At 48.9% G+C, this 26,039-nt stretch overlaps 2 protein-coding genes across 3 annotated transcripts in view; both read right to left on the bottom strand.

Annotated features, from left to right (window-relative positions):
* LOC119956408 (guanine nucleotide-binding protein subunit alpha-12-like) overlaps positions 1-14,311 on the bottom strand; it is a 60,390-nt gene extending 46,079 nt beyond the window's left edge. The window contains exons 1-2 of one of the 2 annotated variants that reach the window (XM_038783596.1): positions 13,886-14,311; positions 12,427-13,127 (exon numbers count right to left, since the gene is read on the bottom strand). In XM_038783596.1, coding sequence (XP_038639524.1) covers positions 12,427-12,996 — 570 coding nt within the window. In that variant the 5' untranslated portion in view covers positions 12,997-13,127; positions 13,886-14,311. Of the gene's footprint in view, positions 1-12,426 lie in introns of both variants that reach the window. The other variant, XM_038783595.1, reaches the window with a different exon arrangement.
* Positions 14,312-24,098: 9,787 nt separating this feature from the next.
* The window catches only part of LOC119956545 (caspase recruitment domain-containing protein 11-like), a 116,095-nt gene continuing 114,154 nt past the window's right edge, over positions 24,099-26,039 (bottom strand). The window contains 1 exon segment of the mRNA XM_038783842.1: positions 24,099-25,693. Coding sequence (XP_038639770.1) covers positions 25,435-25,693 — 259 coding nt within the window. The 3' untranslated portion in view covers positions 24,099-25,434.

Here is a 26,039-nt window from a genome sequence, read left to right on the forward strand (position 1 = left end):
GGCCCAGTCTGTCCAATCTTTCCTCATCAGACAACCCTCCCAATCCTGGTATTAGCGTCGTAAACCTTCCCCGAACTGCTTCCAATGCACTTACATCTTCCTTAACGAAGGAGACCAATACTATACCCAATACTCTACATGTAGTCTCACCGGTGTCCTGTATAACTGAGGCAAAAACTTCCCAAGTCTTGTATTCAATTCTCCTCGCTGTGAGCGATAACAATCTCTTCACGTTCCGACTTACTTGCTGTACCTGCACTTTAGCCTCCTTTGATTCATGCATTAGGACAGCCACGTTATCACAAATCCAGGCAAGCGGAGAGTATTCCATCACATTCCTGACTTGTGTCTCGGAGATGGTGGATAGGTTTTGGGCGGGGGGGGAGGGGGGGGGGGGTCAGGGGGTGAGTCACTCACCACCTGATTCCTCTGGCCTCCTCCTTTAGCCACAGTATGAATATGGCTAGTCCAGTTCAGTTTCTGGTCAATGTTGATAGTGGGGGATTCAGCGATGGTAATGCCATTGAATGTCAGGGGGCGATGGTTAGATTCTCTCTTGTTGGAGGTGCTCATAGCCTGACACTTGTGTGGCGCGACTGTAACTTGGCCACTTGCCAACCCGAGCCTGGACATTGTCCGGGTCTTGCAGCATTTTGCACGTGGGACCTCTTCACTGTGAGGAGTCGCAATTGGCGCTGGACATTGCGCAGTCATCAGCACTGTGGTACTCCCAACATTCCTTTTTTTGGGGGATTTTTGACCATTCTTCTCCACCCCAGGGTGTGCCAACCTATTCTAATCATTCTCGACTCAAGGGACAGCCTTCCCATCTCGGCCCCCTCCCTTCACTACACTGCCTCTATGGCAAGCATTCAGTCGAAGGATTTGACCTACTTTCGCGTCCGATTGGATTTGTTTTTTTTGTCCTTGACCTCCTCCTCCCCCCCCCCCCCCCCCCAATCTCTCTCGCAAGAATGAGTCAGTCGGGGTCTGTTCTTTAACACAGGCCCCTCCAGCCTTTGGAAGTATCTATGTAAAAGGTCATGGTCACCATGGCAACTTGTCCAGCACTTTACCCTGATTGTGTGCAAGGGACGAGGCAATGGTGTGTGTTAAAATTCATGGTTCTCATTCGCCATTGCGACTAAATGTCAGGGCAGAAGGTTGCAGCAATTTCAACATTTAATGAAAGGCAATTTCAAAGCAGACTGGCAGCTTCACTTACCAAGCCAAGAAATAGGCCGAGGAGGCAGTGCACAGATTAAATAAACAGTCTATAGAGTGGGCGGGAAGTTAGAGACAAACAGGAAAAGGGAGCAGGGAGTCAGGATGTAAACTGGAGTGAAAGACTCAACAAAGTAAGTGACTGAGAATCTGACTGAACTAAAGACAAACAGATTGAGGAAAAGATCCAAGCGGAGGGCAAAAGTTAGAGAGGGGACACAAAGCGACAGCAATGGCAGTGCAGACGAGGACCGAGCTACGAGGGAAGAGTTCGGCTGGTCAGCCTTGAGAGAAGGTTAAAGGTCGGGAGGGCGGCAAGATGGCGGGGTGGTTAGCACTGCTGCCTACAACGCTGAGGACCCGGGTTTGATCCCGGCTCCGGGTCACGTGTCTGCAGGGGTTTCGTCCCCACAACCCAAAGATGTGCAGGGTAGATGGATTTTTTTTTTAGAATTTACAGTGCAGAAGGGGGCTATTTGGCCCATCGAGTCTGCATCGACCAACTTAAGCGCTCACTTCCATCCTATCCCCGTAACCCAATAACCCCTCCTAAACTTTTTTGGTCACTAAGGGGAATTTATCATGATCAATCCACCTAACTGCATGTCTTTGGACTGTGGGAGGAAACCGGAGCACCCGGAGGAAACCCACACAGACACGGGGAGAACGTGCAGACTCCACACAGACAGTGACCCAGCGGGGAATCGAACCTGGGACGTTGGCGCTGTGAAGCCACAGTGCTAGCCACTTGTGCTACCGTGCTGCCCCGAAATTGGCCACACTAAATTGCCTCTTAATTGAAAAAAAAACATAATTGCATACTCTAAATTTATCGGGAAAAAAGGGAAATTCCAGAGCATGGAGCCCTGGTGGGGCAGACCAGCGGTGGCGCAAATTCGGGAAGCGCGAGAAGCCGGAATTCGAGATACACGGAGACCTCAGAGGGCTGGTCAGGGCTTGGGAGGGGAGGGGGGGGGGGGAGGGGGTAGGACCAGGTGGGGGCAGGATGTGGCTCCTTCCACATCCGAAGGTGGAGACAGATCGAGTAAGGGTGCCGGCAGCCATGGAACTGGGATCCTGGCAAACGATGATCAGAGCGGAGGCGAGAGAGTGGAGAAAAATCAGGACCTGGAACTGACTTTACGGTATTATGACATTCAGAGGAACGTACGATAGCAAATAGTACAGAAAGGCAAGTTGAATTTCTTTATGACAGTACAACATAGCCTTCCACCGTCCATTGAGTCTGCACCGACCCTCTGAAAGACACCCTACCTCGGCCCACTCCCCTGCCCTCGCCCGGTAACCCCACCAATCCACCTAACCTGCCCATCTTTGGATTGTGGGAGGAAACCAGAGCAGCCGGAGGAAACCCACGCAGACATGGGGGGAGAACGTGCAGACTCCACACAGTCACCCAAGGCCAGAATCAAACCCGGGTCCCTGGCGCTGTGAGGCAGCAGTGCTAACCTCTGTGCCACCAATTAACCCCTGTGGGTGTTGAGTTCCACATTCTATCCGCTCACCGATAAAGATGATTCCCTATTGGATTTATTGATGACTATTTTATCTCTCTGACACCTCATTCTGGACTTGCCCACATGAGGGAATGTTTTCTCTATGTCTACCCCCCCCCCCCCCCCCCCCCCCCCCACCCCGAACCCACTTCATAATCGTAAAGATCTCTATCGGAAACTGGCCAAAAGGAAATTTACGACACCAGGTTTATTTCCCCACATACTCACCATCCTGACTTGGAAATATATCGGCAATTCCTTCACCGCCCTTGGGTCGAGATCCTGGAACTCCCTCTCTAACAGCGCCATGGGAGTGCCTACACCACATGGACTGCAGCGGCTCAAGAAGGCAGCTCGCCACCACCTCCTCGAGGGCAATTAGGGGTGGGCAATTAACGCTGGCCCCGTTAGCGTTGCTCACATCCCGTAAAAGAATAATCATTTTATAAGCAAGACCAATAAAAAAGTTTTTAAAGAAAAGAATAATAATTTTTAAAATTCCACTTTGCATTGCAGAAGTAGTCTTGGGGCCACTACAATCTATGATCGTCATTTGGTAGCACAAAACTGGGTGTCGCTGAAAAAATAGGCAACTTGTCAAAGTTTTTCATTATGCACTCATCAGGGCAATTTGCAAAATTATCAAATTTTAATTGGAACAGCAATAAGGATGTTGACTGGTTGGCAAGTGGACTCTGATTTGGTTATGGTGTTGCCGTGGGAAATGCACCAGTTAATGGATGACTCATTAGTTTGTTGACAACTGTCATCAGTTGACTGGCGCATTCTTCATGACAACGTCTCTGCCAATCGGAGTCCGCTTGCCAACCGGTCAGCACTCGCTTCTCAGGCAGTGTGATTTGTTCTTCTTTTTACGTTTGGTATTCTTGTCCTGATGAGTGCAAAGCGAAAAGTTTCGACAACACGTGCCTTTTTCAGCAATAATCTCCAAAGTACAATGCATGAGTTTTTTTTTTTACAGGTGAGATGCAGGAGCCGTAGAAATGGCGAGGACTGGAAGTTCAATTTTACCGACTGTGCAGAAAACAGCAGAAACACTGCATGGTGTTCATGAACGGCACAATGTATGTATGCAGATCTGTATGCATGAAGAATGCGTGGAATAGATTGATTGAATAGATTGTAGTGGCCCCAAGACTACTTCTCTGCAATGCAAAGTGGAATTTTAAAAATTATTATTCTTTTCTTTAAAAACTTTTGTATTGGCCTTTCTTATAAAATTATTATTCTTTTACGGGATGTGAGCAACGCAGCGTTAATCCTTCAAAATGATCATATTAGGCATGTTTACTGTCAGTTGCTCTCTCCTCCCCCACGTATACCCAGTGTTTGCTGCATTCCCAGTTCCATGGGAGCTGGCAACCTTACTCGGTCTCATCCCTCGGGCAAGGGCTCAGACAGCGAGCGTCAACAGCTTTTCAAATGCAGATAGGGCCACTCTCTGTCCCCGTCTGTTACCCACACCTTCCGAATCCAGCCAGAGCCTCTGGCTCGCGATCGGGGGAATGGGAGGCCTTAACCTCCTCCAGCCCTACAACCCTCCAAAATCTCCGTAATCCTCCAATTCGGATTCCCGTCGCCCCATCACTGGCAACCATGCCTCCACCTGCCGAGCTTTGGCGTTCCCTCCCTGAGCCTTTCATAGGAACAGGAGTGGGCCATTCAGCCCCTCGAGCCTGCTCCACCGTTCAACGAGATCATGGCTGACCTGTGACCTAACCCCATAAACCTGCCTTTGGCCCATATCCCTTCATAACTTAGCTTGACAAAAGATTTTCGATCTCAGATTTAAAATAACAACTGATCCAGCATCATTTGCTGTGCGGGGGAGAGAGTTCCAAATCTCCACCACCCTTTGAGTGAAGAGGTTCTTCCTAACATCTCTCCTGAACAGTCGAGCCCTAATTTTTAGACCATGACCCCTAGTTTTAGAGTTTATCTTTATCTATCCTGTCTTTTCAAGTAAATACCTTGAAGACTTCGACCAGGTCACCCCTTAAACTGGTAAATTCTCGAGAAAACAGGCCTAATTTCTGCAATCTCTCCTCATAACGTAACCCCTGTAAGCTCAGGTATCAGTCTAGTGAACCTACGTTGTACTCCCTCCGAGGCCAAAATATTCTTCCTCGGGTGTGGTGCCCAGATCTGCTCCAAATGGGGTCTAGCCAAGGTTTTGTAAAGCTGCAACATAACTTCTGTGTCCTTACATAGAGCTTTACATAGAATTTACAGTGCAGAAGGAGGCCATTCGGCCCATCTAGTCTGCACCGGCTCCTGGAAAGAGCACCCTACCCAAGGTCGACACCTTCACCCTATCCCCATAACCCAGTAACCCCACCCAACACTAAGGGCAATTTTGGACACTAAAGTCAATTTTAGCATCGCCAATTCACCTAACCTGCACATCTTTGGACTGTGGGAGGAAACCGGAATTGAACCTGGGACCCTGGAGCTGTGAAGCGATTGTGCTATCCACAATGCTACCATGTTTACACTCACAGTTCTCCAGATCTAAAGGCCAGCATTCCATGAGCCTTTTTGATTACTTTCTGAAATTGTCCCATCTTTAATTCGCTCCGTAAAGCTGACCTCTTGGACCAAGCTTTCAATTACCTGTCCGATCATCAGCAGGGTATCAGATTTTAGCCGATAAAGGGGACAGACAGTAGGTAGTATAGTTGTAAAGTTGCCTGGCCAGTCGTCCAGTGGCCAGGCTAACACTCTGGAAAGCTTTCAATCAATTAATTCATACATCATAATGAATAATAGGAACATAGAACATACAGTGCAGAAGGAGGCCATTCGGCCCATCGAGTCTGCACCGACCCACTTAAGCCCTCACTTCCACCCTATCCCCGTAACCCAATAACCCCTCCTAACCGTTGACTAAGGGCAATTTATCACGGCCAATCCACCTAACCTGCACATCTTTGGACTGTGGGAGGAAACCGAAGCACCCGGGGGAAACCCACGCAGACACAGGGGGAGAACGTGCAGACTCCGCACAGACAGTGACCCAAGCCGGGAATCGAACCTGGGACCCTGGCGCTGTGAAGCCACAGTGCTAATCACTTGTGCTACCATGCTGCCCACAAATGATCGTGAAGCTACCAGATTGTTGGTAAAACCAACTGGAACACGAAAGGCCTTCAGGGCGGGAAATCTGGCACCTTCACTTGATCTGCCTACATATACGCCCTCCAAAATGGCCGACCAAGCCACTCCTTTGCAGGCAGCTCACCGAGATCTGCACAAGAACAGGCAGCACATGCTTGCTTTGCTGGACTTGCTCAGGTCACCAATTAAAACGAGGTAACACTCCCAGGAAGCAACTTGGGGATTTTTTTTTTTAAGCTGCGTGAAAGTCGCTATGTAAATGCAAGGCGGGGTGTTGTTGGCCATCAGCTAATGATCGGGAGTGAAACAACAAACGGGTTTTTCCTCCTCCCTAGCTCAGGGGCACGGAGGCCGACTGGAACAACCACCATCCATAGATACTTTTTATTTATTTATTGGAATCCATAGAATCCCTACAGTTCAGGAGGCCATTTGGCCCATCGTGCCTGAACCGACCCTCTGAAAGAAAACTTTACCTCATCCTATCCCCATAACCCCACCTAACCTGCACATCTTTGGACTGTGGGAGGGAACCGGAGCACCCGGGGGAAACCCACGCACACAGGGGGAGAACGTGCAGACTCCACACAGACAGTCAACCATCCCCCAATCCTTCCAGTTTCCACCGTATTGGTCTCCTTACTTAGGGAAGGGGGTAAATGTGTTGGAAGCAGCTCAGAGCACGTTGCTCGGCGTACGGCGTTATCGTAAATGTAAGAACTGCAAGGGTTAATGAAATGTCTAGATCAGCCACCAGATGGAGCTACAGTTACAAGTATATAAGACATTGATGCGAAACCTTGTAGGGAGAGAGAAGTGAAGGAGTGAGCTAGAGTCAGACTGAAGGAAAAATAGTGTGAGTAAGAGCAGATCATAGTTTATTATAGTCTAGAGATTAGTTGCAGGTGAGTGTAGATTAGATGTTAATTATCAACTGTATTATTTAGGAATACATGTTGACTCCAAATTCGTCGTGTTAATAAATTGATAGCTCTGTTCAAGTTAAAGCTATTTTATGGTCTTTGTGAACACTACGCCAACCATCCTGAATTTAGTAACATAAAGAACACCACGCGGCGAATAGCGTAATGGGCATATCGTCTTTGAGGGAAGGCAGGCCAGACCCATATTGTAAATGCTGGAGTTTCGAAGAATAAAAGGTGACTTGATTGACACCTTGAAGAACCTGGAGGGTGTTGACAGGATGGATGGGAAGAGGATGGATGGAGCCCCGCCCTATCCCGGTAACCCCACGTGACCATTGGACACTAAGGGAAATTTATCTTGGCCAATCCACCTAACTTGCGCATCTTTGGACTGTGGGAGGAAACCGGAGCACTCGGAGGAAACCCACGCACACACGGGGAAAACGTGCAGACTCCACACAGACAGTGACCCAAGCCGGAATCAAACTTGGGACCCTGGCGTTGTGAGGCGGCCTCTCCATCCCCTCTCTCTCTCTACCCCTCTCTCTCTCTACCCGCCTCTCTCTCTACCTGCCACTCTCTCTACCCCTCTCACTCTCTACCTGCCACTCTCTCTACCCCTCTCACTCTCTACCTGCCACTCTCTCTACCCCTCTCACTCTCTCTACCCCTCTCCTCTCTCTACCCCTCTCACTCTCTCTAACTACCCGCGTCTCTCTCTCTACCCACGTCTCTCTCTCTACCCGCGTCTCTCTCTCTACCCCTCTCTCCCTCTACCCTTCTCTCTCTCTACCCGCCACTCTCTACCCCTCTCTCTCTCTCTACCCCCTCTCTCTCTACCCCTCTCTCTACCCCCTCTCTCTCTCTACCCGACTCTCTCTCTCTACCCCTCTCTCTCTCTACCCTCTCTCTCTAACCCTCTCTCTCTCTCTCTACCCCCTCTCTCTCTCCTACTCTCTCTACCCCTCTGTCTCCACCCCTCTCTCTCTACCCTCTCTCCCTCTACCCCTCTCTACTCTCTCTCTCTACCCCTCTCTCTCTATCCCTCTCTCTCTCCCCCTCTCCTCTCTATCCCTCTCTCTCTACCCCCTCTCTCTACCCCTCCTCTCTCTCTACCCCCTCTCTCTCTACCCCCTCTCTCTCTACCCCTCTCTCTCTCTCTACCCCTCTCTCTACCCTCTCTCTCTACCACTCTCTCTCTCTACCCCTCTCTCTCTACCCTCTCTCTCTCTACCCCTCTCTCTCTCTCCTCCTCTCTCTCTACCCCCTCTCTCTCTCTACCCCTCTCTCTCTCTACCCCTCTCTCTCTCTACCCCTCTCTCTCTCTACCCCCTCTCTCTCTCTACCCCCCTCCTCTCTCTACCCCTCTCTCTACCCCTCTCTCTCTACCCCTCTCTCTCTACCCCTCTCTCTCTCTACCCCTCTCTCTCTCTAACCCCTCTCTCTCTCTACCCCTCTCTCTCTCTACCCCTCCCTCTCTCACCCCTCTCTCTCCCCTCTCTCTCTCTACCCCTCCCTCTCTCACCCCTCTCTCTACCCCTCTCTCTCTACCCCTCTCTCTCTACCCCTCCTCTCTACCCCTCTCTCTACCCCCCTCTCTCTCTCTACCCCCCTCTCTCTCTCTACCCCCCTCTCTCTCTCTACCCCCCTCTCTCTCTCTACCCCCCCTCTCTCTCTCTACCCCCCTCTCTCTCTCTACCCCCCTCTCTCTCTACCCTCTCTCTCTCTACCCTCTCTCTCTCTCTACCCCTCTCTCTCTCTACCCCTCTCTCTCTCTACCCCTCTCTCTCTCTACCCCTCTCTCTCTCTACCCCTCTCTCTCTCTCTACCCCCCTCTCTCTCTCTATCCCCTCTCTCTCTATCCACTCTCTCTCTCTACCCCCCCTCTCTCTCTCTACCCCCTCTCTCTCTCTCTCTACGTTCCTTTTCAGAGTAGTCTCTGAAGCTCCTCTCTGAAAGACAGCACTAACAAGAACATCTGCGTCTACCTTTGCTTTCAGATGCCAAACCTGACACGTGTCTTTCAATAGCACATGAGCTGGGCCTCCAATCTCCAATGTTACCCAAGCCACACAGGCCAGACTTGCAGTCGAGCAGAACGTGTCACAGATCATAATGTGGCCTTCGTTACTCCATTTTATTTTTAACTTTAAAGATACAGTCTGAAACATAATCATACGAAGATGGAGTTAGGCCATACAGTCCCTCAAGCCTGATCTGCCACTTAATAAGACCATGGCTGAACTGAGAGTAACCGTAAGTCTACATCCTGGCTACTCCTGATAACCTTTCACCCCCATGCATACCCCATCCACCTCTGCCATAAAAACTGTCAAAGAAACTTCCAAAGACTCGCCGACACTGAGAGAAAAGATTTCACTTCATCACCTTTTTAAATGGGGACCCCTTCATTTTAAGCAGTGACCCTTAGTTCGAGACTCATTATTCTCAATGTTTTAATAAAATCTCAGGAGGAACCGAGAGTGTTCACCTTGGAGCATTGAAGGCTGAGAGGGAACAAAATTCGGAACAACTTGGAGAGAGCTAAGAAACAGAAACTCTTTTTACTGGCAGGACGGTCGATGACCAGCGGGACGATCCTGAGAGACGGACAGAGAGTGAGAGACAGAGTCAGGTAGAGGGAGGCAGAGAGAGGCATAATGACAGAAATAAGGACTCCAATTCTTTGGAGAGAGTGCTGGAATGCACAAAGCATCAGGTTATCGGTTATGTTAAAGCATTAATAAGGATCCTCTTTTCTGTAGAGTAATATTTGCCTACTAAGCAATGTTTGGTCGATGTTTATTTTCATTTGTTATTACAGTAAAAGTCTTCATAGAATTATAGAATTTACAGTGCAGAAGGAGGCCATTCGGCCCATCAAGTCTGCACCGGCTCTTTGAAAGAGCACTCTACCCAAGCCCACATTCCGCCCTATCCCCATAACCCAGTAACCCCACCCAACACTAAGGGCAATTTTGAACACCAAGGGCAATTTAGCATGGCCAATCCACCTAACCTGCACGTCTTTAGACTGTGGGAGGAAACCCACGCACACACAGGGAGAACGTGCAGACTCCGCACAGACAGTGACCCAAGCCGGGAATTGAACCTGGGACCCTGGAGCTGTGAATCAGCTTAAAACCAGTCTTAAAACCTGAAACCTTCTCATGCGATATCTTTGTCGCTGGGAATTCAAATCTGTTTTTAAAATGTTATAAGTTTCTATGGGGGTTGTAACAACTTGCACAAAGTTCCTCACCCCCAGTGCAATCTTCTACAATGTTCTAGCTGAGGGTGATGTGAAGGGGCAATGCTTCGACTTTTGGAGGGGATTCGTAACTGTGACCCAGCAGATACTGCTTACACACAGGTTCCCCTGGATACAGTACTGAGCTGCCACCCCAGCACATCACTGCAGGAACTCCCCAGGGTGGTGTCCTGGGCCGAACTGATCCAGCAATGGTTCTCCCTCTGTCATACAGGGTCGAAAGTGGCAATATTTGCTGATGATTACAGAGTGTTCAGTGACAGTCGCGACTCTTTAGATACTGAAGCAGTCTATACCTCGCATGCAGTGTAACGCTGACAATCAGGCTTCAGCTGGTAGGTGGCAAGGGACATCCAAGTCACACAAGTGCCAGGCACTTCTAATAAAATTACTATCTCAACAAGACAAAATCTAACCATCTCCCCTTAGCATCCAATGGCGCTACCATTGCTACATTCCCCACCATCAGTATTGTAAATGTTACTCTTGACCAGAGACTTAATAGGACCGGCCAAAAAATATACTGACTCCCCAAAACATGTCCACCATCTACAAGGCACAAGTCCAGGAGTGTGATGGAATACTCTCCACTTGCCTGGATGAGTACAGCTCCAACAACACTCAAAGAAGCTCGCCACCATCCAGGACAAAGCAGCCCCACTCGATTGGCACCCCATCCACCACCTTAAAACATGAATTCCCTTCACCATCGACGCCCAGTGGGAGCATCTACCCTGCTGGAACTCAGCAAGGCTCCTTCGAGAGGACCTTCCAAACTCGCTACCTCTACCGTCTTGAAGGACAAGGGCAGCAGATACCTGGGAACCCCACCACATGGAGGTTCCCCTCCAAGTCACTCGCCATCCTGACGTGGAAATATATCGGCCGTTCCTTCACTGCCGTTGGGTCAAAATCCTGGAACTCCCTCCCTAACAGCACTGTGGGTGTACCTACATAGAATTGTTACCATGGAGAATGAGGCCTTTCAGCCCATTGTGTTTGTACCAGCTCGTCAGACGATCATCGTAATAGTGCCATTCCCCTGCACCTCTGCACTTCTATAGAATTATAGAATTCCTACAGTGCAGGAGGCCATTCGGCCCATCATGTCTACACCGACACTCTGAGACAGCACTCTCCCTAGGCCCAGTCCCCAGCCCTATCCCTGTAATGCCATAACCTACCTAACCATTGGACACCAAGGAGCAATTTAGCACGGCCAATCTACCTAACCTGCGCATCTTTAGACTGTGGGAAGAAACCGGAGCACCCAGAGGAAACCCACGCAGACACGGGGAGAAAGTGCAAAGTCCACACAGACCAGTCACCCAAGGCCAGAATTAAACCCGGGTCCCTGGCGCTGTGAGGCAGCTGTGCTAACCACTATGCCACCGTGCTGCCCCGAGTAACATCAAATGCCATCTCGAATGCCTCGACTGGGGTTGCCTCCACCACACTTCCAGACGGTGTGTTCCAGACCCCAACCACTCAGTGTGTGAAAAAAAACTTTCTCACACCGTATCGACTGCAGCGGTTCAAGAAGGCCGCTAACCAGGGACAATTAGGGATGGGCAACAAATACTGACGGAGCCAGCGACGCCCACATCCCATGACAGCTCAGTAGCACAGTGGTTAGCACCGTTGCTTCACAGCTGCAGGGTCCCAGGTTAGCAGCAGCGTCCCAGGGCAGCAGGGTAGCATGGTGGTTAGCATAAATGCTTCACAGCTCCAGGGTCCCAGGTTCGATTCCCGGCTGGGTCACTGTCTGTGTGGAGTCTGCACGTCCTCCCCCTGTGTGCGTGGGTTTCCTCCGGGTGCTCCGGTTTCCTCCCACAGTCCAAAGATGTGCGGGTTAGGTGGATTGGCCATGCTAAATTGCCCGTAGTGTCCTAATAAAAGTAAGGTTAAGGGGGGGTTGTTGGGTTACGGGTATAGGGTGGATACGTGGGTTTGAGTAGGGTGATCATGGCTCGGCACAACATTGAGGGCCGAAGGGCCTGTTCTGTGCTGTCCTGTTCTATGTTCTATGTTCTAGATGTGACGGTTAGGTGGATTGGCCATGCTAAATTGCCCCTTGAAGTCCAAAGAGGTTAGGTGGGGTTACTGGGATTGGGTGAAGGTGCGGGCGTCGGGTGTTCTTCCCAAGGGCCGGCACAGACTCAATGGGCCGAATGGCCTCCGTGTGCATTGTAAATTCTGTGAATGAATTGGAGGAAAATAAAGAGTTGACACCCATTTCAAGGAAAAATGAATTGGATGGAGAGCCTGTTAGGGTGCTCAAGCATGCATCAAAACTGGCAAACTCCTGGAGACCAGCATTGCTCCCCCACCCAACATTTCAGTTACTCACCAGCTGGAACTCATTCCTTCTCCTGTAGGCCTCCTTGATGCTCTGGTCCTGCCACAGAGCTCGAATGGCTGGGTAAACCCTTTGAAAATATCCTCCTACACAACTGCCTTCAAAGGCCATCAGGAAGAGTCCATGCTTCCCATTCTCCCAGTTGCCCCAGGCCAGTCGCAGCTTCTCCCTGGCATCCACCAACACCCGCATCCCCGTCATGATGTTCCCGTAAATGGTGTCCCGGAATTCCTCCAGGGTCTTTCGGTCGAAATCCTGCCCGTGGATGATCCGCATCTGCTTCAGGAAAGTGCTCTTGCCACTCTCGCCGGCCCCCAGCAGCAAGATCTTCACCATCCGCCTGAGGTAGGGTCTTTCCCTGGCCAGCATCTGATCGATCCCTTTGCTCCTTCTCCTCATCTCCACCTCGTCCTCCGATCCGAAGCAATTCGGGAAGCAACCGTTCGCCCAGGCATCTTCCAACCCAGCCATAACTCCTCCACGCAGCTTCCAGCGAGAGAGAAAAGTTGAACAGGGAGCGAGAAAGTTTTGAGAACAGTTTAACAGGGAGAGGGAGAGCATAAAAGTTGGAGAAAAGTTTTACAAAGTTGAAAAGACTATGAGGGGGAGGAAAGAAAGTTTGAGAAAAGGTTTACAAAGTTGAAAAGACTGTGAGGGAGAGGAAAGAAGTTTGAGAAAAGTTGGAAAACAAACTGGGAGGGAGAGAAAAAAAGTTTGAGAAAAGTTTTACAAAATTGAAAAGACGGGGAGGGAGAGAAAAAAAGTGCGAAAAGTTTTACAAAGTTGAAAAGACTGGGAGGGAGAGAAAAAAAAGTTTGGGTAAAGTTTTGCAAAGTTGAAAAAATTGGGAGGGAGAAAAATAAGTTTGGGAAAAGTTTTACAAAGTTGTGAAAACGGAGAGACAAAAGTTTGAGAAAAGTTTGACAGTTTTTTTAAAAAAAACAGGGAGAGAGTAACAGTTTGAGAAAAGTTTTACAAAGTTAAAAAACGGAGTGGGTGAAAAGAAGTTTGAGAAAAGTTTGACAAAGTTTAAAAAAAACGGAGAGGAAAACGTTTGAGAAAAGTTTTACAAAGTTTTTTAAAAAACAGGGAGGGAAAGGGAAAAAAAGTTTGAGAAAAGTTTTACAAAGTCGAACTAAAACAGGGAGAGGAAAATTGTTTCTAGTGCTCCACATACAGGGTATTTCAAGTGATCTAAAATGTCTCAGTTTGCCATTCTGTCCAATTCAGTACATCAAGCTCATTTTTTTTTTCTTCAAGGGAATTTTTTGTTTGTGTCTTGTCGCCTTGCTCTCTAATGTCCAGCCGAGTCAATGGTCGTGGAATGACATTTGGGGAGAGAGAGAGAGAGAGAGAGCAGAAACAGCTGCCAATCGAGTGTCTGCTACAATCTCTCCTCCCCAGCCTCTAGTAAGGAGTGAGAGAGAGAAATCCCAGAAATGAATTTTACCACAACGGCACTCCTCGGCTCAAACAGTTTTGTTCATTCTGCACCAGCATACGAAGCATCTTTGCGAGCCGTCCCCCTCGACACACTTTCTGCATCTTTTTGAGAATCCAGGAGAGAGCAGGAAGGTTAAAAGCAGCATAAAGCGACGCCTCTGTCGGAGTGTGTGTGTGAAGTGAGAGAAGTTTAAACAAAAGCTTTGGGTTTGCTGTGGATTCACGGGCAGTGTCTGGATTTCACCGCCCCAGGGTAAGGGAGTCACAACAATTGAGGGTGTCACACACCACTGCAAATTGTCAGGTTGCCAGAACCCCAGTCGAATTTTTGGTGGTGGGGTCAGAGTTCACTCAGTTGCTGTGGCAACCTGCACTTTTACATGCATGTTGAAGTCTGGAGCCATGGACAGTGATAGGAGAGGCTCCAACACCCAACTGACCAGGATCTTTTGCTTGCCAATCCAATTCTCCGCCCCGGGACGGGACGATTTAGGATGTGGGAGGAAACCGGAGCATCCGGAGGAAACCAGAGTGGAAATCTGGGACTGTGGCCACATGACCTCCACAAGACATTGCCGTGTAGTGGCAGTGTTGGGCAACCTCAGCTAGTGAGTGAGCCGCATGAGTGACCCTCCTTCATCTCAGGGGCCGCAAGATTGAAATCGGACTTATTCACAAACCATGACCCCATGAATACGATTAAATATATTTAATACGTGCCGGATATTTCACGACGAGTTATAGAAAATGCTTAATCATTCATATCTTAATCGACTAGTGGCACAGTAGTCAGCGCTGCTGCCTCACAGAGCCAGGGACCCAGGTCCAATTCTGGCCTTGAGTGGCTGTGTGGAGTTTGCACGTTCTCCTCCTGTCTGCGTGGGTTTACTCCGGTTTCCTTCCACAGTCCAAAGATGTGCAGGGTAGGTAGATTGGTCATGTGAAAATTGTGTCCAAAGATGTGCATGTTAGGTGGGGTTACAGGGTTAGGACAGGGTTTGGGCTGGTAGAGGGTGCTCTTTCAGAGGGTCAGTCTGGACTCAATGGGCCAAAGGGCCTCCATCTGCACTGCAGGGATTCGATAGATTCTGCGGAACTGTCATCATCACGGTAGCACAGTGGGTAGCACTGTTGCTTCACAGCCCCAGGGTCCCAGGTTCGATTCCCGGCTTGGGTCACTGTCTGTGCGGAGTCTGCATGTTCTCCCCGTGTCTGCGTGGGTTTCCTCCGGGTGCTCCGGTTTCCTCCCACAAGTCCTCAAAGACGTGCTGTTAGGTGAATTGGACATTCTAAATTCCCCCTCCTCGTACCCGAACAGGCGCCGGAATGTGGCGACTCGGGAATTTTCACAGTAACTTCATTGCAGTGTAAATGTAAGCCTACTTGTGACACTAAAGATTATTATTATTATTAACTTCAAATGGTAAAAATAAAATAAATATTTACTCTTTGGACACGGGGAGCGCACGGCTCTCACAGTCAATGTTGTGAGCATTCAGCACGCACCTCACTTCACCTGTCCTGGTTTTACACGCGTGTTACTTCAGCCATACAAGTAGGAAAAAAGCTGCACAGGTGGAAATCAGCGGAATGTGGCGACCCTGCGCACGGGCAACGGTCAACAAAATGTCTCGTGGGCCGCATCCAGATAGGCCGCACGTGGCCCCCAGGTGGTAGGTTGCCACACCACTTGTGTAATGGGTTGAGGTGGGATATCTGCTCCACTTCGAGCGCATTTCAGGACACGTGCCTCTTCGAGGGAACTAGGGCCCTGCAATTCCGCAGAGACCAAACGAGGCTCACGTTTCTTTCTTCACTGGTTTTATTCAAGCATATGCAGGGACGTTATACCCATACAGGATGGAGCAGAAGGTTCTCGATCAAATACAATCCATTATTCTTCATCTGTTGTACAGATAATAGTTAATTTGCATTTACCAATCACGAATTAACATGTTTTCCTACTTTAAGACAGTTACCCAATCAATATTCATTCACGTCTACAGTGATTATACCATCGTGTTTACACTATTGCCACGACCTTCAACACTGAGTTACAATGGACAAAGAAGCATCTTGTATTTTCATCAGAAAACTCCCACTCGGCTCAATTCCCACACAGTTTCCCAGCTGCATTTTGAGTCCTGACAATACAATTTTACTTAAATGTTATTAACCCTTTACTTTCCTCTTTCAGGGACCTCAGGGGAATTTGAGAATCGGTTATTCCAGAGGCTGGAAAAGGCAGGATTTTTTTCCCCAAAAGTTGAACTTCGTTCCCACTTTCCGGCTTCCATCCCAAAAATCCATTGTCAACGCGGGTTGATGGCACGCCCGTCTGGCAGCGCAGGTCAACACTGACAACTCTACACTTGATGCTGGTCCTTTGGGGGTGGGCGGAGAGCTGTTTTTGAAATGGGGCGGCGGTGGGGTGGGGGGGGGGGGAATGGATGTCGAGTGTGGCCAGCGTTGGATTGGGAGGTGGGTGGACTGGTTACATGTCCGTGACGTGCCAACCGGTCCTTCCCCCCTAATGAAGCATTTTGGAATTACATCAGATCGAGTTCACACAGCTTAGGGAACCCCCCAGCTGCAATACTGAAGTTGGTCTTCAAGTGTATCCTTAATGAAACCGCAAATCCATTTAAAATCAACCATTGATTGTCAAAACGACAGGCCTGCTGTTTAACACTAATATTGCACAGGGATTTTAACTTGTCCAGGGTTTCAAACGCTGGGCTGGGTTATCACATCATGCTTCTGCATGAACAATTTGATACATTTTCTTCTTTTATGGGATGTGGGTGTGGGGATATGCCTGTGCACAGTTTTGTATATAGTTATCAATTAATGTATATAGTTATTGCTTTGACCTCCAACCAGCAGGTGGTGATAGAGATCCACCATGTGACTTGAGATATCCAACAGTTGGTAGTAAGTCGTACTAGAGGATAGTCACATTGGAAGTAGCTCCAGGAGAATTTACTGAATTCACTTACTCGTTCCCATTTGTATCATAGTTTGTTTGTTATCTTTCCACGTGTTCATTCTGTTAATAAAGTATCTTACTAGTCAAGGAACTAGATGTTATGTGTGCATCTGTACCATGACCACAACACAGAAAATAACAGTGGGAGTCGGGCCAACATTTTTTTGCCTAATTGCCCTTGCAATGAGTGGCTTATTCGGCCATCTCCAGTCCTTGTCATTCTTTTGCCAGCACTGAATCCCCAACTATCAACATTCTGGGGAGTTGACATCGAAAATAAATCAAACTAGACCAGCCATATAAATACCGTGGCTATAGGGGCAGGTCAGAGGCTGGGAATTCTGCAGCAAGGAACTCGCCTCCTGACTCCCCAAAGCTTGTCCACAATCTACAAGGCACAAGTCAGGATTCACCACCCTCTGGCTGAAGAAATTCCTCCTCATCTCTGTTTTAAAGGATTGTCCCTTCAGTCTGAGGCTGTGCCCTCAGGTTCTAGTTTTTCCTACAAGTGGAAACATCCTCTCCACGTCCGCTCTATCCAGGCCTCGCAGTATTCTGTAAATTTCAATGAGATCCTGCCCCCTCATCCTTCTAAACTCCAACGAGTACAGACCCAGAGTCCTTAACCATTCCTCATATGACAGGCTCTTCATTCCAGGGATCATTCTTGTGAACCTCCTTTGGACCCTCTCCAAGGCCAGCGCATCCTTCCTTAGATACGGGGCCCAAAACTGCTCCCAATACTCCAAATGGGGTCTGGCCACAGCCTTATACAGCCTCAGAAGTACATCCCTGCTCTTGTATTCTAGCCCTCTCGACATGAATGCTAACTTTGCAGTTGCCTTCCTAACTGCCGACTGAACCTGCACATTAACCTTAAGAGAATCCCGAACTACGACTCATAAGTTCCTTTGTGTTTCTGATTACCGAAGCCTTTTCCATTTAGAAAATAATCTATGCCTCCTATTAAAGTACATAACCTCACATCTTTCCACATTGTACTCCATCTGCCACTTTTTTGCCCACTCTCCTCTAGCCTGTCAAAGTCCTTCTGCAGCCTCCCTGCTTCCTCAACACAACCTGTCCCTCTACATATCTTTGTTTCATCTGCAAACGTAGCAACAATGCCTTTAGTTCCTTCTTCCAGATCATTAATAGATATTGGAATAGCTGTGGTCCCAACACTGACCCCTGCGGAATACCACTAGTCATCGACAGCCATCCTGAAATGGACCCTTTTATCCCTACTCTCTGCCTTCTGCCAGTCAGCCAATCCTTTATCCATGCCAGTACCTTGCCCCTACCACCATGGGCTCTTATCTTATGCAGCTCCAACAACACTCAAGAAGTTTGACACCATTCAGGACAAAGCCGCCCCCCTAGATTGCCACCCCATCCGCAAACATTCACTCCCTCCACCAGCAACGCACAGCGCCAGCCGTGTGTACCATCTATAGGATACACCGCAGGAACTCACCAAGACTCCTTAGACAGCATTTCCAAACCTGTGACCTTTACCACCTAGAAGGACAAAGGCAGAGGATACACGGGAACCTGGAGGCTCCCCTCCAGGTCACCCACCACCCTGACTTGGAAATATATCGCCGTTGCTTCACTGCCACTGGGCCCTGAGACTCCCTCTCTAACAGCGCTGTGGGTGTAGCTACACCACATGGACTGCAGCGGTTCAAGAAGGCAGCTCACCACCACCTTTTCGAGGTTAATTTGGTCGAAAAAAATGGAAAGGCAATTTATTATCTGAATGGGGAGAAACTTCGGGGAACTCTGTTGCCGAGGGATCTGGGTGTCCTCGTGCATAAGGCACAGAAAACGAGCAAGTGCAGCAGATAATAAGGAGAGCAAATGAAATGTTGCCAAAGGAATTGAGTATAAATGTAAGGTGTTGTTGCAACTATACAAGACATTGGTGAGACAGCATCTGGAGTATTGTGTCCAGTTTTGGTCCCCTTCTTTGAGGAACAGTGTAGTGGCGTTGGAGGCAGTTCAGAGGAGGTTCACTAGATTGATTCCAGAGACATGGGGTTTGTCGTATGAAGAGAGATTGAATTGTTTCGGCCTATACCCTCTAGAGTTTAGAAGAAGGAGGGGAGACCTCATTGAGGTATACGAGATGCTAAACGGTCTGGATAAAGTAGACGTGGAGCAGATGCTCCCTCTTGTGGGGCATTCTAAAACGAGAGGTCATAATCTTAGAATAAGAGGTAGCAAATTTAAAAGAGATTTTGAGGAAAAACTACTTCGCCCAAAGGGCCGTGAATCTGTGGAATTCGCTACCCCAGAGTGCAGTGGATGCTGGGACAGTGAATAAATTTAAGGAGGAGTTAGACAGATTTTTATCTGGTAATGGGTTGAAGGGTTATGGAGAACGGGCAGGACGGTGGAGTTGAGGCCTGGATGGGATCAGCCATGATCACATTGAGGGTGTTAGGCTCAGGAGGCTAAATTGCCGCCTCCCGCTCCCAGGTCCAGGGAGGAGATGCTCTGGCTGTGTTTGCAATCCAGCTCTTGGTCTGTAACGTTGTAGGTAGCAGATGAGGAACATGTCAGCCATGATAGAATGGCGGAGCTGATGCACTGGGCCAAATGGCCTAATTCTGCTCCAATATCTTATGAACTTATCAACTAGGGATGGGCAATAAAAGTGGTGGCCTGGCCAGCAACGCCCACATCCTGTTAAGGAATTAAAAGACACATGAACTTTTAGATACCTTATTTTGCTGCTGTGTCAACGGTAATGTCTCATGGTGTATCGGCCCATGGGTTTGTTGACAACAATCTCTCATTACGTAAACAGTCCGAGTTGTTTATTCCAACACTTCCCTCAAACAAGACTTTCTAACTGAAATTGTTCTCGAATCCTTGGAGGAGTAGGTTTATTGACCACATGACATTCCTATTCTATAGTTAATGAATCCCTTGTAAAATAACTTTAATCACCCCTGGTCAATGTCGTTCCAATCATTTGGTACCTTGTGTGACCGTTTCTTGTAGATTAGGTTCAGGCGCTAAAAGCTTAAGATAACTAAAAGGGCTGTCACCCACCACTATCCTGTCTATTTTGGAAAGCCTGTAATTGCAAGATACAAAGCAGTTCACTTATTAACCCTCCACTGTATAACACAAAACGTATTAATTCACATAATGTGGGTGTTCTTAGGAATGTGGGAAGTTAACGAGATTAACAGTGAACTGGAGATGAAAATTAAATAACAGACAAGTAACAAGACTAGCAGGCGTCTAGAGGAATAATCAGATGCGATTTTCCCGGTACCAGGATTAGCAGGAGTCTATAGACATTGAGGTGTGAACGGTCATATCAGAAACATTGTTTACCAGAGATCAACGGGTCTGTACACATGATAACTTCTAAAAGCGAGGGATGTGAACGAGGTAGATAGCAGAATTCACAGAGGGGAATATCAAGGAGTTTAAATGGAATAATTGCCAGCACCCTCATTGGGGAGGAGGATAGTTTTGCATCCAACAGTCAGACAAGCCAGTTCCATCTGTGATGCAAGCCACGGAGGTCTGTTACAGCTAACGTTTATAGCCACGCCGAATTGCAGATATTCTCCTCCAGAAGACGCAGTATCGTGCTTTCATTGAATGCGGAAGCGATGTTTTCCCAAACTTGGTCACCTTGGCAGTATTGTGTGGTAACTATTAGCTGGATTTGACCTATGAAGTTACAGAAATTGGATATTGTTTGGGAAAATCAATGTCTCAGTGAGTTCAGGGAATGTTCGTAGATTTTGTGAACAAGAGGTAAGTTCAGATAAAACGTGTTTTGTTATTTTGTTATTCATAGATGTCATAATATACACACAAGTATATGATGCTGCATAGACAGACACTGAAAGACCAATCAACACCTAGAACACAGCAGCCAATCACCAGACAGGACACGGCCACTATAAAGCCAGAGGGCACTAGTTTTCCCGCTCTATCGGGATGCAGCCGCTGAGACAGCTAGAGCCCGTGATCAGCAGCACGAACATTTCCATGTGCTAGCAGCATAATCTGGTCAAGTTAGCCTCAGGTCTCCAGTCAACCTAACATAGTGTCAACCCACAGTGCACGTATGTTCAACAGCTCACAGTTAAATAAAATAGAGTTGTACTTCTACAAGTGTTGGTAGCCTGTCTCTCTCACTGCTCTGGTAAACGCAGTCCTCGCAGACCCAGCATACCCAACACATCAAGTGTCACAGTGTGTATTAGTCTCTCGTCGTGTGTTTTTCCTTTTCTTTTGCTTGAACAAATATTCTTTATTGATTGTTTGAAATGGCTGGACTGTTTGCTCACTGGGCTGCACATTCATAGAAACCATAGAATCTTGACAGTGCAGACGGAGGCCGTTCGGCCCATTGGGTGCGCACTGACCCTCTGAAAGAGCACCCTACCTAGGCTCACTCTCCCCGCTCTATCCCCGTAACCCCACCTGACCTGCACATCTTGAAATAAAAATAAAAATCGCTTATTGTCACGAGTAGGCTTCACTGAAGTTACTGTGAAAAGCTCCTAGTCGCCACATTCCGGCACCTGTTCAGGGAGGCTGTTACGGGAATTGAACCGTGCTGCTGGCCTGTCTTGGTCTGCTTTCAAAACCAGCGATTTAGCCCAGTGTGCTAAACAGCCCCTAGAGTGTGCTAAACAGCCCCTAGACAGTGGGAGGAAACCGGAGCCCCCGGAGGGCACCCACCCAGACACGGGAGAGAAGGTACAAACTCCACACAGACAGTCACCCGAGGCCGGAATTGAACCCAGGTCCCTGGCGCCGTGAGGCAGAAGTGCTAACCACTGTGCCGCCGTGCCTCCCACATTGTCCCGCGCATTATCCCAGACAAAAAATACGCCACTAAGACTGACTACTTCATGTCAACCCTTCAGAGTTTTGAGACATTCTCAGATAACCTCCGTGGGGTTCTTAGCACTGTTGCCGGCAACATTTGTTGCCCATCCCTAATTGCCCCTGAATTGAATGGCCCTTCCGCCATTTTGGAGGGCAGTAAAGAATCACATTGTTGTGGGTCTGGACCAGGTGAGGATGGCAGATTTCCTTCCCTAAAGGATATTGGTGACCCAGATGGGTGGGGTTTTTTTTTGATAGGCTCATTAATGGTGACTATAGATTATAGAACAGTACAGCACAGAACAGGCCCTTCGGCCCTCGATGTTGAAACTATCTTTCAGTTCCAGATTTTACAAATTGAATTTAAAATTCTACCAGCTACTGCACTGGGATTTGAATTCATGTCCCCAGCACATTAATCTAGTTAGCTACTCCACAGGATATTACCTCTGCCTCACCGGCTCCCCCTAATGGGGGGAGTACTGTACTGGCCAGTGACAGAGGAATGTGCTCCAGCTGCCTGAACGAGTGCAGCTCCAACAACGCTCAAGAGGCTCGGCACTTTGAGATTGATTGGCACCTCCTAACCCACCTTCAGAATTCAATCCCTAAACAGCTCACAGTGGCAGCAGTGTGTGCCATGGACAAGATGCATGGCAGCAACTCGTGACGTCTCCTTCGGCTGCACCCTCTAAACCCACAACCTCGATCACATAGAATTTGCAGCGCAGGAGTCCATTCGGCCCATTGGGTCTGCACCGGCCCTTGAAAAGAGCCCACACCTCCACCCTTTCCTTCTTTCCCAGTAACCCCACCTAACCGTTCGGCCACTATGGGGCAATTTAGCATGACCAATCCACCTAACCTGCACATCTTTGGACTGTGGGAGGAAACCGGAGCACCCGGAGGAAACCCACGCAGACGGGGAGGCCGGAATTGAACCCGGGTCCCTGGAGTTGTGAGGCACCGGTGCTAACCACTGTGCTACCGTGCTGCCACCATTACCTGGAGGTTCCCCTCCAAGCCACCCACCCACCGTCCTGACTTGGAAATGTATCAGCCGCTGCTTCACCGTCGCCGGGTCAAAATAGTGGCTTTCCCTCCTCATCAGCACAGTGGGTGTACGTACTGCAGGGACTCCAGTTCTTCAAGAAGGCGGCTCACCACCACCTTTCTCAGGGGCAGCACGGTAGCATTGTGGATAGCACAATCGCTTCACAGCTCCAGGGTCCCAGGTTCGATTCCGGCTTGGGTCACTGTCTGTGCGGAGTCTGCACATCCTCCCCGTGTCTGCGTGGGTTTCCTCCGGGTGCTCCGGTTTCCTCCCACAGTCACAAAGATGTGCAGGTTAGGTGGATTGGCCATGATAAATTGCCCTTAGTGTTGGGTGGGGTTACTGGGTTGTGGGGATAGGGTGGAGTTGTTGACCTTGGGTAGGGTGCTCTTTCCAAGAGCCGGTGCAGACTCGATGGGCCGAATGGCCTCCTTCTCCACTGTAAATTCTATAACAATTAGGGACGGGCAATAAATGCTGGCCTAACCAGCAATGCCCACATCCCATAAACGAATAAAAATAGTGCACTAAACTAAAGAATCAGGAAAAAGAAGTATTAAGCGAATACTCTGAATAAAATATGCACACAATCGCTCAATTCGCAAAACTTTAGTGTAAACATTTAGATTTTGCTCTTGGTGTCACAGCTTATATTACAATACAAGGTTCAATTTGGGGTCTTGGATGGTTTACGAACCCACAAAATGAATTCTACCTGTGAGGATTCAGTAGTCTTATAATCATTGAAGTCTACTTTTTATTTGATAATCCACATCCCGTGCGTGCAGCCTGATCGGGGATGTGGCGGGTTGTAGTGTGATTGTCGTTGGACTCCAGGGTGATGCTCTGGGCACCCGGGTTCGAATCCCAGCTAGGCCGGTGGTGAAACTTGCCTTCGACACATTGAAAAATCTGGAATTGAAGGTTTGACGGTGAAACCGTTGATGTTGGCCGTCGTAGGAACCCGCCTGGTACACTGATGTCCTTTAGGGAGGAAGTCAGCCGTCCTCACCCGGTCTGGCCTACATGTTGCTCCCCCCCCCCCCCCCCCCCCACCCCCCACCACCCCTCCCCACCCCCCACCACCCCTCCCCACCCCCCGCCCCCGCAGACCCACAGAACCTCTGACAGGTTCAAGGTCAATTAGGGATGGCCTCAAAGTGAAAGTGCCCATTGTGGTCCTGATCTGATCCTTGGTTTATGGCTGGTGCAGTTGTTCTCACTTAGGCCAATGAATGCGGCAATCAATCAGCTTTCAGCGACCCCCCCTTCCCCCCCCCCCCCCACCCCCTGCCCAAGCTGGGTTAAATACGCAGCCGAACCGTTGGTCAGGGATTATTATCCAATTTTCTTTGTGGGGGGGTCAATAGAAGCGGATGGGATCAGGTTCCGCTGTGATGCCTACTGCAGCTGAATAGCTGGCTGACTATCGAGACTCGCCGATGAAGAACGGCCGAGTATATTACCAAAGGGCTTTGGGACTGAGACCTCTTAATCATGGAAGGGGAGACCGGTTTCCCCAAGCAAGACAAAGCGAGGTGTACCCCTGGGTGTGGCATGCACAGCAGCATTGTTACTGCCAGTTTGACTGAACATTTCCTGGGCACAGCATACTCCGGGGTAACAGTGGCCCAATCAGTCCAAAATTATAGAAGCACAATTGTAGCTCATTACCTCGACGATAATTAGATACAAGTCCATTAACACTGTCAGTACATACAAAATAGGATAAATATTCCAATGGAACAACATACAGAAACAAAAATAATGTCCATCTACAATATATTAAAAATTCTTCCACCTATAAAATCTTGCCTCCTGTTGCCACGTTTCACGGTTCTCCCATCACGTTCCGTTATAAATTCCGCACTTACAGTGGAAACGACCTATGTAAACATGTCACGCTGTAATGACAATCTCTCGCCAGTGGCAGCACTGTAGCACCATAGCTTTTGAACCTCGTCAGTCTGTTCTGCAGGAAAATTCCCACCCTCCATACCAGTGCTATCATTCTTGAAATTTCAAATTCAAATCTAAATTCAAGATATTATAATATTAAAGTGAGCACCATATGTGTGACTGACAGCTGGGGACTGAATTATCGGTGCACCTTGGTCCAACTAACCCAACGCTCTTGCCCCACTTCAAGGAACTACATTCCGTTTTGACTCCTCCTGTGACAGATCGATTAGCGTTATAGGAAAAAAATACCGCAGTATAAAATTCACATCAACTTTTTAAGTGAAGTTTGTGTTTACGCTCTGTAACCCAATGAATCAGTTACTCTCAGTAATGGTTACATGCCGGGTTGAGTGTGGGTCTGAGCTCTCTCCGACCCTAATACAAAGTCAGCCTGGCAATAGAATTCGCCAGTGTCGGGGAGGTGAGGGGAAATTAAAGGGGGTTTTCCGAGCTTTCCCATTGCAACGGTCAGATGCAGGTCAGGTCTCTCTCTACACTTCCCGAAGAAATGTACCTGCTTGGGACCTGTATTGGGTGTAAAAGGCATCGATGTGTCCTATCGACGGGCCGAATGGCCTACCCCTGTTCCTAACTCACTGCACAGTTCTCAACCCACTCCCCCAAATTCCAAATTAGGCAGTGTCCAACCCATGGATCCCATGCCCCATCAGAGGCAGCTTCAAATCTTCGGCTGGCTGTGCAAGTCGGCCGGAGAACGTTCCGAGTCCAGCGATAACTTGTCCTGCTCGACCCAGACGATCTTCCTCTGCTCCTGGATGATGCTATCCTTCACCACCCGGAGCAGCTCCTCAATGTTGCCCCAGGTGTTGGCCTCCACCGTGGCGGAGAGACACGGCACGGACTCGAGGTGTTTCTGCTCGATGCGGTGCACCTTCAGGAACTCGGCGTCGCTGCTACAGAACTTGGGAGCCAGTTTCCTGGAGGAAAGACGAGAGGTTAATGTTCCCTCCACTCCTCAGGCCAGCCTGGTGCCTTTCAACGTGATACATTCTGATGTGTCTGGGTGGCGGGGGCTGATTGGGTGATGGCCACCAGGGTGAGAGCAGAAAAGATCCCGGCTATAGAGGTAGCAAGGCGGCACAGTGGTTAGACCTGCTGCCTCACAGCGCCAGGGTCCCAGGTTCGATTCCCGGCTTGGGTCACTGTCTGTGTAGAGTCTGCACGTTCTCCCCGAGTCTGCATGGGTTTCCTCCGGATGCTCCGGTTTCCTCCCACAAGTCCAAAGATGTGCTTGTTAGGTAGATTGGCCGTGATAAATTGCCC

The sequence above is a fragment of the Scyliorhinus canicula genome, chromosome 23 (genome assembly GCF_902713615.1).
Source record: "Scyliorhinus canicula chromosome 23, sScyCan1.1, whole genome shotgun sequence".
NCBI classification, from domain to species: Eukaryota; Metazoa; Chordata; class Chondrichthyes; order Carcharhiniformes; family Scyliorhinidae; genus Scyliorhinus; species Scyliorhinus canicula.